Genomic DNA, 12,578 nt, shown 5'->3' with positions numbered 1-12,578 from the left:
TATGATATTCGCATATTAATTTTTGACATATTGATCGATGGGTATGTGAGGGCAATTCGAGTTTGACAGAGGAACGAGTCCGACAGAGGAACAATGGGTCTTCTGATGTGAAAAACCTTCAGGATTTAAAAATACAAAAAACATGATTATGTTGATAAATGTCATCAATTGTGAGTTTTTTCATAAAAGCAGTGAGCGTGTCGACGGTGAGGCCATCGTGTATGTTTCTACTACGCCATGGGGGTGTTCTGACGGTCCCAACAGTGTTTCTATGCTATATATAGTAAGAAACCTGATAGCAAAAGTGTTACGGCAATATCTCTCAGCGTAAATTGTAATATAGTACAATCAACTAATCCTACCCTTTTTAATCATTGAAACCCTTTTCTTATCACTAAGGCGGGTTAGAGCTTTGCTTCCCAGCTCAGCTCCATTCTCCATGTTGATTTAAGCCTAACTCTCTCGATATTAAGCATGCAACATAGAAAATGGCTAACTCTTAGAAGCTCTTACAATTCTAAGCATTTAAAAAATGAATAAAGAAACATTTAAACATGGAAAACATAAATCATTCATTCAAAACAAATCATAATCATCCAAAGCAAACTCATGCTAAATAAGTTAGTTCATAGAAGGGATAAAATCATCTATCATCAACATTTGTTTCATTACAACCCACGTAGTAAATATAACTGAAAAGCATTAAAGGATAAGGAAACTCCCAAGCACGTGAGCTTCCATGAGCTTGAAATGCTACCTCGAACCGCCTAAGCAAAGCTAGCTTCTCTCAAAGGCCTATATTTCTATCCCCTTGAGCTTTTTTATGGAGGACTACAAGAAGGATGAAGAAAAATAAAGGAAAATATGTAGTCGCCTCTTTCTCTCTCTTAGCTCATACCCTCCTAAAGACTCCTTAAAATGATGTGTCGTTATCTATTTATACTAATAGCTCCTAGGGTTTTGTGCCCAAATTCTATTTGTACCCTATGTGATCATTCCTTCCACATATATGGGATAGATAGGTGGCAAAAGGAATTCACGAGACAACACAATACAATATCTACAGATTTTTGTCCTTGTCTACACCCAAGAATTTTGTCTAGAATGTTGAAACATTTTCTACCCAGGAATGCTATCGACAATGCTGTGACATTTTCCAATTCTCATCTAGCCTCCTTCACTTGTACAATTCATCACCAAAACACCATCTTTCCCTTAAGCATCACCAATTTCATGAATAAAATGTCATAGAAAAACAAATGCCACCATATTCATTTATATAGGTGCAAATGCAACTATAAGCTATGAAATGAACTTTTAAACAACCAATAACCTAAGTAAAAAGGCAAGAAATATAGCCTTTTATGGATTTATCAACGAGGAAGACGTGGTGTCCATTATCGAGGAGTACACGACAGTGTTGCACTATTAAAGGGTCCAAATAGATCAGGCATATTTAAACTTGACAAATATTTTAAGAGTGGATCAAGTCAAATAAAAGATGTTGGGATTAAAGTAGTCTCACCCAAAGCACAAACAAAAACGAAAACATGAAATGTGGAGTCCTGAAAAGCGTAAAGCATCTGAAAATGATGCAAAAAGAAAGCGAGTGAAGTTCGTATAGTCCCATATGATGGAGGACATTAGTGGCATTTTTTATAGGAATAAATTTAATGGTAGCTGAAGGTAAGTAACGCAGTCATCCGGGAGTTCCTATAGTAAGTTCAAAAGATGGTTGATCACTTGTATGGTATGGAAAGAGAAATCGATGTAGTAAAACAAGGTATTCAGTCAGTGGCCAGCGAAACAAGGAGACTTGTTAACCTTCTAGAAGCTATCCAAAGTTTAAAGGATCTAGCTTAAGAGTACATTTAAATGTTTTTCGTCTCACTGTAATAACATTTTTCCCAATAAAGGTTATCTATTATGACAAACACTTTTGGCCAACACCTCATCTTTTGTATTTTTGCATTTTAATTTATGAATCGTATTGATTATTTTACATGTATTTGTCATGAAAACATTTTGAATAACTCATGAAAGCTTTTATTCAGAAATATCACATCAAATATGGATCCCATGAACAAGATCTGTAACACCCTTAACCTATAGATGTGCACTATTACGAGTTAAATATGTCACATCAAATATTCAAAACATTTCTTAACCCAAAATGGGTAAATTTTTAGTTTTTTAAAAATTTCAAAATTTTAACATTTATTATAAAATAATTATTCATCGAAAATAAAATATAATATTTTAACTTCTAAATCAAATTCGATTTCAGGCAGTGACAGGAAGCTATTCTCTGTTTCATAAAATAAATAAAATTATCTGATTTAAAATCCAATTAATTAATATTTAAATCATAGTTTAATATCATAATATGTAGTTATACTATTAATTATATTTAATACTAATTGTATTAAAAAATTGCATACACTACATTCTCGTATACATGTCAGCTAGAAATTTAGAACACAATATGATTCATCATTGTTACCTGAAATATTCCTTGGTGATTGATGCTAAGCTCAACTCCTCACTCTTCTCGATTTATTTAACCTATACGTGAAAATCATCACATGCTAAGTATATACTTAGTGAGGCAATCAAAAGAAATGTTCAAGGCAATGCAACACACAAATGTATATGAGTAACAATATTCAATGCATTATGATCACTTTACCTGTAATTTCAATCATGCTACTAATATTAACATGATATGAACCACATATAAATTTTCTTACCAATATACTTGTCATTTATTCCATAAGCTCATAATCTTATTCACATTTATATCACTTTTTAACCAATAAACCATACCCCAAACATAAATCAATGAAGACCCTAGATACTCAAGTCAAATATGCACCAGAGTGCTTACCATATACAGTGAGTGTCCTTACACAATACAATGTTGAACTAAGTGCTTTTACACACTATAATTCCAATACACATAAGGTCGTGCCCACGATATGCACTAAATGTCCTTACACACTATGGTGCTGCACAAAGTGTCCTTACACACTATAGTGCTAAACCAAATATACAGATGTTGGACTCTATGGAAAGATGATAACTTCGTGAAAAGACCATATTTAAGGCCTTTTCACTTAAGTTATTGACTGTCTAATAGCTCATATAGGAGCATATAGATGCATTTAGGAGCATATTACTGCATATGGTGGAAATATATTTTGTTGTGGCATTTTATTTTGTAAACAGTGCTGCGTTTCGGGGAAGGTGTTTTGTTTGATAATGTGCATGATTGAGGAGAAAATATAAACAAAAGGGAATTGTCATGACATGATGATACTGCTGAGCATAATGCAAATGTCAAATTAGATGACATTTTAGAAGTGGAAAAGATGAACGATGATACTTTTAAGATCTAGTTGTCCTTGTCTTCATGTGCCCTCAACCACCAGTCAGCTAGAAGGAGACATCTACCACCTGGGTCATCTGATTCTATCGAGACCATGCCCAGCTGCAAGATGTCCAGGAGATGACCATGCCCAGCTGCCCTGAAGGGGACTACTGCCACAATTGCTCACCCCCTCGCATGAAAGGAGCCTGATCGGGGTATCCTAAGAATTGTAACACAAATTCCTAGGTTTATTCTCCCCTATAAATAGAAGATAAAGCCACCAAAAGAAGGAGACTTTTAAACACGTCGTCTTGAGTTAAATATTAGAGAGAAAAATATCTCTCATTTTTCGTTCAATCATTTTTGCTGTGGAATTCCGTTATTAACAAGCTAGAGGAAGTGGCAAGCTAGGCGTCCCAGGGGAGCTAGCGAGCTGAGGTAGTTCATGGTGGTTGATGGAAGCTCTGGCTGTGCATGTTGAAGGCTTTTCCGCCTTCTTTTTGTTGTTTACTCTCTTTTATCTTATTTGGGTTGTATGGAATGGATTAGTTTCATGCCTTGTTACTTTCAATATTCAAACCCCACCATGAACTAGTCTTATTTGGTGGGAGTTCCTTATGGATATTTAAGTTTTATTTTACTAGATGGTTGTTTTTGTATGATGTTATTTGTTTTGTTTATGATGTTTAATGCCTTAAGGTTGTAGGAGCTATGAGAGTAGCCATTCCTTAGGAGATTGCATGGTGTTCAAGAGAAATACTAAGTAACATACACGTAGTGTTCGAGAGAAACTAGGGAGGATCCACATAAGCAAGGGGTTCTAGACAGTAACTAGGCCTAATCCAACCTTAGACATAAAGCTAGGATTTCAATCGACTAAAAGGTGTAGTCCTCGGCCGAGAGGGTAGATGTTAGTGTTGCCGCTAAGTGGTATTATCGTGACATATTATGTTATTTGAACTAATAGAATCCATGCACTTGCTAATGCCGATAGGTTTTTCCATGGCATCCTGAACCTAACGAGTCCCTTGACTAGAGATAGCGTAGGGCACCCTTAGTATACTCTGTCGAGAAAATAAGGCATAGAAGTAAGACCATCATGAGAAGTAGACTTAAGTTTCCTAAGTGACTCATACCATTCATTCCCATAGTAGCTTGTTGTGTGAGGAGTTTAAAGTCATTATAATAAAATCCAATGTTTATATTTAGTTTTTCCTTTGCATTTTCAATTGATTCAACTACACTCAAATTAATTTTTCCAAGACATTTCCATTTACTTTGCCATGACATATCCATTTGCTACCATATTATATTTCACCATCATTCAATTCCCACCAACATCCATTTCATATTGCCACATTATTCTCATTTGTAAATACCATCAATAACTATACTTAGGTGAAATAGTAAATTGTTGTAATTGAGCTTATAAATTTCCTCCAAACCATGTGGATACGATACTTACTCATCATTGTATATTTGTTGTTCAATTGTGTATACTTGTACATATTTTCGCAACCATATTTAGAAGTCACAATTTGCGGTCAAGTTTTTGGTGTTGTTGTCGGGGATTGAAAACTGGAAGTTAATTAGTTTTGTCATTGCCTTTTTATTTTACTTATTCATTTTTTTTATAGTTTTACTTGTTATTTTCCATATCTTTTTCAGGTTTTTCTTGGTGTATGACCAGAAGACATTCTGACGACCCATTAGAACCAATTGAACTTGAGATTAAGAAGTTGTTTTGACAAAGAAGATGTGCTTAACGTGCAAACATGTATCAAATTTGAAATCAAGGTATTGGTCAATAGGAAGATCAAATTACCGAGGTAATTCTGAATGCCGGGAATACAGTCAGACCTTGTGCCATTTGTGATCACTTAAATCCTATCTTGGATGACTTAAATCCAGGAATTATGCCACCCGAGATTTAGGTAGCCCATTTTGAGATCAAACATGTCATGTTTAATATGCTAAATTCCATAGGGCAATTTGGGGGCATGCCAAATGAATATGGCAGACAACATATTCGTAACTTCTTGGAAGTGTGCGATTATTTTCGTCAACAAGGAGTACACAAATATGTATTAAAGTTAAAGTTATTTCCATATTCTCTGTGTGACCGAGCAAAGGCTTTGTTGAGTGACATTCCAGCGGGTTCGATGAAGTCTTGGACTGATTTTTGAAAAAGTTTTTTGTTGCGGTATAATCCACCAAACATGAACACCCAACTGAGGAACGCCATCACTTCTTTTCATCAAGCTGATGACGAATCAATGTGTGAATGTTAGGATAGGTATAAAGGATTGCTTTGTAAATGTTCAAATCATGGTTTTCAAGATTGGACTCGAGTGGTAATGTTCTATAACGGAGTAAATGTGCCCACGCGGCTAGATGCCTCAGTAAATGGGACATTACTCAAGAAATCACCTTCAAAGGCATTCGACATTTTGGACAGGATTACCAACAATGATTATCAATTCCCATCTACAAGGCATGGAATTGGGTTAAAATCACATGAAGCATTTGAGTTAGACACTAATGATTCTGTGTTCGCCCAACTTGCTGCTATCACCAATATGTTAAAGAATTTGCAAAGACCAAGTAAGGTGAAAGAAATGAAGGCAGCCAATTCAACGTGTTTATTATGCCATGGAAATCACCATGAGAACGAGTGCCCGACCAATCAGGAATCCATCAACTATGTATAAAACTATAATCAAGGCTACAACAACCCCTGTTCCAACACCTATAATCCTGGATGGCATCAATGTCCGCTATTTGTGAGTACTAAAATATGATGCGGATATGTGTGCAAGTATACACAATCGAACAAGTAATAAAGTGATAAGTAGAGTATCATCTCCACAGGGAATTGGGAAATCAAATAGGTTTGTCAAGGCACTTTACTTTGTCACCTAAGTAAAGTTAGTTATGGTATATACAGATGAGAATGCAGTGGCAAAATGGAATGGACGTAGTGGAAATGGAGTGGTGATAGTGTGGTAGCAGATGGATATGTCGTGGCAAATTAAATTGTGATACGTTAAAACAAATGGAAATGTCAAGGCAAAATAAAAATGCAAATACTAGATTTAATATATGTAGGACTTTATCTTTCTCACAAGGCAAGCAGCAATGGAAATGAGTGATGGGAGACACAAGGAAAACTTAAGTCTATTTCTCTGAATGGTGCTTCTTCTCTGCTTACCCTGCCCGACAGAGTCTACTGATGTGCCCTATGGTATCTCTAGTAAGGGACTCGACAGACTAAAGATTCCCTGGCAAAACCGATTGGCGTAAGCCCAAGGAGTGATCCTATTGACTCAGCTAATAGAATATGTCTCGGCAATACGTTTTTACGGAAGCATTAACATCTAACCTATCGTTTATACATAACTCCTTTTAGTCGAATGAAATCCTATCCTTATCTCTAAGGTGGATTAGGCCTAGTTACTATCTAGAACCCGTTGTTTATGTAGTTCCTCCCTAGCTTCTCTCGAAGACTAAAGATAAATTGCCAAGGCATTCTCTCGAACCTCATGAACCCTCCTAAGGAAAGGCTACTCTCGTAGCTCCTACAACCTCAAGGCTTTAAGGATCATAAACAAAACATAATAGAGCATGAAACAACAACCATTCATTAAAATAACAACTTAAATAACCATGCGAACTCCCACCAAATAGGATTAGTTCATGGTGGGGTTCGAAATAAACAAGCACAAAGCAAGATTCATTCGTTCCTTAAAACCCAACAACAAAATATAAAAGCAAGTACTAAGGGGAGGAGAAAAAGCCTTCAATGTGCACTGCCAAATTCCTTCATCGGCCACCAAGGACTGCTCCCAGTGAACTAGCTCCTCTCGGATGCTTAGAACGCCACTCCCTTCTACTAATCAAGGAGAAATGCCACGGCAAGTGGGATTGACGGAGAAAGATGAGACTTTCTCTCTCTAACTTTTTAAGATCAAATGTGGCTGGAACTAAAGTCTTCTTCAATGTAGCTTCATCCTATATTTATAAGGGGAGAAAAACCCTAGGAATTGGTGTTGAAATTCCTAAGATGCCCCCAACTTTTCTTGATTCTCGTGAGGATTGGTCAGTGGTCCAGCATGGGGCAGTGGTCCAGCATGGTGCAGTAATCCAGCATGGGGCAGTGGTCCAGCATGGTGCAGTGATCCAGCATGGGGCAGTGGTCCAGCATGGGCATCTGACATCTTTAGCATGGCAGCATGGGCATTTGTAGTGCTAATCCAGGTGGATTTCTCGCTCTTGGTGAAAATGGGAGACAGCTGGCTTCAAAAATATCTTCTCGCACTTTGCTCGCTTTCGAACTGCCAATCCAACTCGGCATTTTCATTCTGCTCAGCAGTCTCCTTATGCCACAGCATTTTCCTTTTTCTTTTCCTTGCTCTCAAATCCTGCATATCATCAAACAAACACCTTCCCCATAAAGCAGCACTGATGACAAATTAAAATGCCGCGGCAAACCGAATTCTACCACATGCAACTATATGCTCCTAAATGCATCTAAATAGTCCTAAATGGGCTCTTAGACATTCAATAACTTAAGTGAAAAGGTCCCAAAATATGACCTTTTTACGGAGTTATCACACCCCAAACTTAAGCTATTGCTTGTCCTCAAGCAATGGATAGTATTAAGCAAAACAAAAATACCATGACAAGTTCAGAAGCAGACTAGTTATATGGGATAAAATTTCAGCCCTCATCATTTGGCTTCAACCTGCTAGACTAGTTCGAGAAATCAAGTACTGTCCCCTAGGGAAAGATTCTTTCTGTGGGTGTGTGCGTATTTGTATCCAGTCCATGCTTAAAAAACCTAAAAATTTTCTAAGCAAACTTTCTTAATTTGCCACGACATTTACAAATTTTTACTCCACATTGTTTTCTTTTCTTTCATTAACTCTGCTTCGAGAGGAGTCAGCCCATCACACCTACCATCCCATACTCTAGGTGAAAGGGAGCATACCTTCCACCCCTGAGCTAGTCAGGTAGTGTCATCCCGTGACTTCTTTCATTCACTCATATGCCATAGCTGCCATTTATTTAACTGCAGTTTCCAGGAAATATCGTGGCATAGCGGAGTGTCTCTCTACAGATATGCCGAGGCATTTATTCATAACTTTATTCTTTTTTTGTTGTGGGGTTTTCATCATTCAAAGTTTTATGCCACGACATTTAAGAATTCTCTTATAAAAAATTTCTAAGTTTCTCAAGCATGGAAAATATACAATCGTGTATTCAAGGATTTCAAAGAAGTAAGTCCTAGAGTTGGTTCTCTCGTCCTCAACCAGTCATGTACATTCTATCCTAGCCATCAAGAATTCATCATCATCGGGCACCCTTAACTAATTCCAGAAAACAATTCAAGCAACTTACTAATGTCATGGCATACTTATTTTACTAGTACTATCATGCAATGATCCGAGAACCCTACTTCCTCCAAACTTGAGATAAGCATTGTACTCAATGCTTAATAAAAACTAAGTAAACAAACTACATGCTATGAAATGCAATGCAAATGCAAGGTACCTTGACTTCATGCTTGTGGTGGTGTGGCGGTCGTGCGACGTGTGCGCTTTCGTAATTGTGTGGGGCTGGAATGTTCAAAATCTGATGTTGGTACGGTTGAGGGTTGTATGGACCAGGAGTAAATCCAAAATGGAACGACATCTTTAAGATGCTTGGCCAGTTTCGACATCGTGCAATAAGAGTGCAGATTTGTCACGCTCGATCGGAGCACCAGTATAGACCAAAATGCCCCACACATATAACAGTTCTGCCTTCAAAATAATTTGCCTTGGCATTTCGGGTCTTTCACATCTGAATTTTAGGACCTTTGCAGTAGTCCTATCTTCTTCAAAGTGCTCTCTGCATGAAGCTGAATGGTAGTGGAATGAGATCTCTTTTCGCTCCTTTTTGCTGGGGCAACTTGAAATCATTTGGGCAGCAAATTCGTTGGAGAGGTCGAGGTCATCCCTATGCCAATACCCACCATTGTGTATGACCTTGTTCTTTCCTAGGCTAGTCAAGTAAGGAAGCAAAACAACACTAACAAGAAAATTGACAATGTTAGCATGCCACAAAATTGCCGCGGTAAATAATAATTTCTCATTAGGGAATTTTTCCTTAATCTCCATTTTATTCCTTAGTTCTTTCACAATTTCTAGCCAAGAAAAATGAGCAACTAGTTGAGGTTTAGGATGAGTAAATTCAATAGGATTCAAAGGTTTAAATTTCATACCCGATCTAGCTATGGGTGAGCTACACTTACTCATCTCCTTTGGAATATCCTCGAGCTCCTCTTTATCTTCTTCATCAAGATTGAAGTGATTATCATTGCATAAAAATTTGTTACGGTAAAATTCTACAGCTTTCTTTTGGTTATCAACTCCTACTGATGGGGGCTTTTCTTTTGCCGTGGCAAAATTTTTCTTCTCTTCATTGGATGTACTCTTCGAACCCTCATCATTATTTTCCAGCAAATGTAAATCTTCTTGCACCTTCGGATCTTCGTGCATAATCTCATGATCGGGCTCTCCGAGTGTCTTCCTCCCAAACTTAGCATCTTTATAGATTTTGATGCCACTCCTTGAGGTGAATGTACCACAATGCTCCATGTCTTGATCCTCAGTGACTTCAGTATCACTAGGTAGACTGCCATGTGGGCAAAAATGTAATGCCGTGGCAATTTGGCCAACCTGACCCTCCAAGGCATGGTCTTGCAGCATGGTCTTCATTGTTGCGATAAAATCTTGCATCGTGGCCTCCAAAGAGCTTGTGTTAGATGAATATGGTACTCCCTCGTTAGAATTATGCCATGGCATATTCGTTTGAAAACCCTGGGAGTCACTGAAGTTCTGCTGCCTAGCGGGCTGACTAGAGTTGGTGGTTCCTTGATTTCCCCTCAAAATGTTTGGATGTTGACAACATCCAAGATCGTTAGAATAGGGGTTGTTGTTGCCTCGATTTTAGTTATCTACAAAGTTGATGGACTCTAGATTGGTCGGGCAGTCACTCTCATTGTGATTGTCATGGCATAATAGACATGCTGAGTTGGATGCCTGAACATATTGCCTTGCATCCTCATAAGGAGCACCACCAAACTGTCCAATAAAGTCCAACATGTCGAACATAACCGGTTTGAGCTCAAAGTGGGCTGTCTGAATCATGGGTGCCAAAATTCCAGGATTTAGTTCGTCCATGATAATATTTAAATGATCTCGAATACTATGAGGCCTAGATGCATTCCCAGCATTCGGAATTGCCTCGGCATGTTGATATTCCTCTTGACCTATTCCTTGATTTCCAATTTGATACATCTTTGCTGGAGCACTTTGAGTACGTAAAATAAAAACCTGAAAAAGACAAGGAAAATAACAAGTAAAACTATACAAAAAAATTGAACAAGTAAAATAAAAATGCTATGACAAAACTAATTAACTTCCAGTTGCCAATTCCCCGGCAACGGTGCCAAAAACTTGTCCGCTATTTGTGAGTACTAAAATATGATGCGGATATGTGTGCAAGTATACACAATCGAACAAGTAATAAAGTGATAAGTAGAGTATTGTCTCCACAGGGAATTGGGGAAATCAAATAGGTTTGTCAAGGCACTTTACTTTTTCACCTAAGTAAAGTTAGTTATGGTATATACAAATGAGAATGCAGTGGCAAAATGGAATGGACGTAGTGGAAATGGAGTGGTGATAGTGTGGTAGCAAATGGATATGTCGTGGCGAATTAAATTGTGATACGTGAAAACAAATGGAAATGTCAAGGCAAAATAAAAATGCAAATACTAGATTTAATATATGTAGGACTTTAGCTTTCTCACAAGACAAGCAGCAATGGAAATGAGTGATGGGAGACACAAGGAAAACTTAAGTCTATTTCTCTGAATGGTGCTTCTTCTCTGCTTACCCTGCCTAACAGAGTCTACTGATGTGCCCTATGCTATCTCTAGTAAGGGACTCGATAGACTAAAGATGCCCTGGCAAAACCGATTGGCGTAAGTCCAAGGAGTGATCCTATTGACTCAGCTAATAGAATATGTCTCGGCAATACGTTTTTGCGGCAGCATTAACATCTAACCTATCGTTTATACACAACTCCTTTTAGTCGAATGAAATCCTATCCTTATCTCTAAGGTGGATTAGGCCTAGTTACTATCTAGAACCCGTTGTTTATGTAGTTCCTCCCTAGCTTCTCTCGAAGACTAAAGATAAATTGCCAATGCATTCTCTCGAACCTCATGAACCCTCCTAAGGAAAGGCTACTCTCGTAGCTCCTACAACCTCAAGGATTTAAGCATCATAAACAAAACAGAATAGTGCATGAAACAACAACCATTCATTAAAATAACAACTTAAATAACCATGCAAAATCCCACCAAATAGGATTAGTTCATGGTGGGGTTCGAAATCAACAAGCCCAAAGCAAGATTCATTCGTTCCTTACAACCCAATAACAAAATATAAAAGCAAGTACTAAGGGGAGGAAAAAAGCCTTCAACGTGCACTGCCAAATGCCTTCCTCGGCCACCAAGAACTGCTCCTAGTGAACTAACTCCTCTCGGATGCTTAGAACACCACTCCCTTCTACTAGTCAAGGAGAAATGCCACGGCAAGTGGGATTGACGGAGAAAGATGAGACTTTCTCTCTCTAACTTTTTAAGATCAAATGTGGCTGGAACTAAAGTCTTCTTCAATGTAGCTTCATCCTATATTTATAAGGGGAGAAAAACCCTAGGAATTTATGTTGAAATTCCTAAGATGCCCCCAACTTTGCTTGATTCTCGTGAGGATTAGGCAGTGGTCCAGCATGGGACAGTGGTCCAACATGGTGTAGTGATCCAGCATGGGGCAGTGGTCCAGTATGGTGCAGTGATCCAGCATGGGGCAGTGGTCCAGCATGGGCATCTGACATCTTCAGCATGGCATCATGGGCATTTGTAGTGCTAATCCAGGTGGATTTCTCGCTCTTGGTGAAAATGGGAGACAACTGGCTTCAAAAATATTTTCTCGCACTTTGCTCGCTTTCGAAATGCCAATCCAACTCGGCATTTTCATTATGCTCAGCAGTCTCCTTATGCCACGGCATTTTCCTTTTTCTTTTCCTTGCTCTCAAATCCTGCACATCATCAAACAAACACCTTCCCCATAAAGCAGCACTGATGACAAATTAA

General features: G+C 38.1%; 1 protein-coding gene across 1 annotated transcript; it reads right to left on the bottom strand.

The window, feature by feature from the left end:
- Positions 1–7,428: 7,428 nt before the first annotated feature.
- On the bottom strand, positions 7,429–12,319 carry LOC120171927. Its single transcript, XM_039179533.1, has 3 exons — positions 12,170–12,319; positions 10,531–10,749; positions 7,429–7,641 (listed from the first exon to the last, which is right to left on the bottom strand). The coding sequence occupies exons 1-3, from the start codon at positions 12,317–12,319 to the stop codon at positions 7,429–7,431; spliced, it is 582 nt and encodes a 193-aa protein (XP_039035464.1).
- Positions 12,320–12,578: the final 259 nt, after the last annotated feature.

This window comes from Hibiscus syriacus, unplaced genomic scaffold (genome assembly GCF_006381635.1).
Source record: "Hibiscus syriacus cultivar Baekdansim isolate YM2019G1 unplaced genomic scaffold, ASM638163v2 tig00111837_pilon, whole genome shotgun sequence".
NCBI lineage: Eukaryota > Viridiplantae > Streptophyta > Magnoliopsida > Malvales > Malvaceae > Hibiscus > Hibiscus syriacus.
This window is presented reverse-complemented; position numbering and strand designations above follow the sequence as displayed.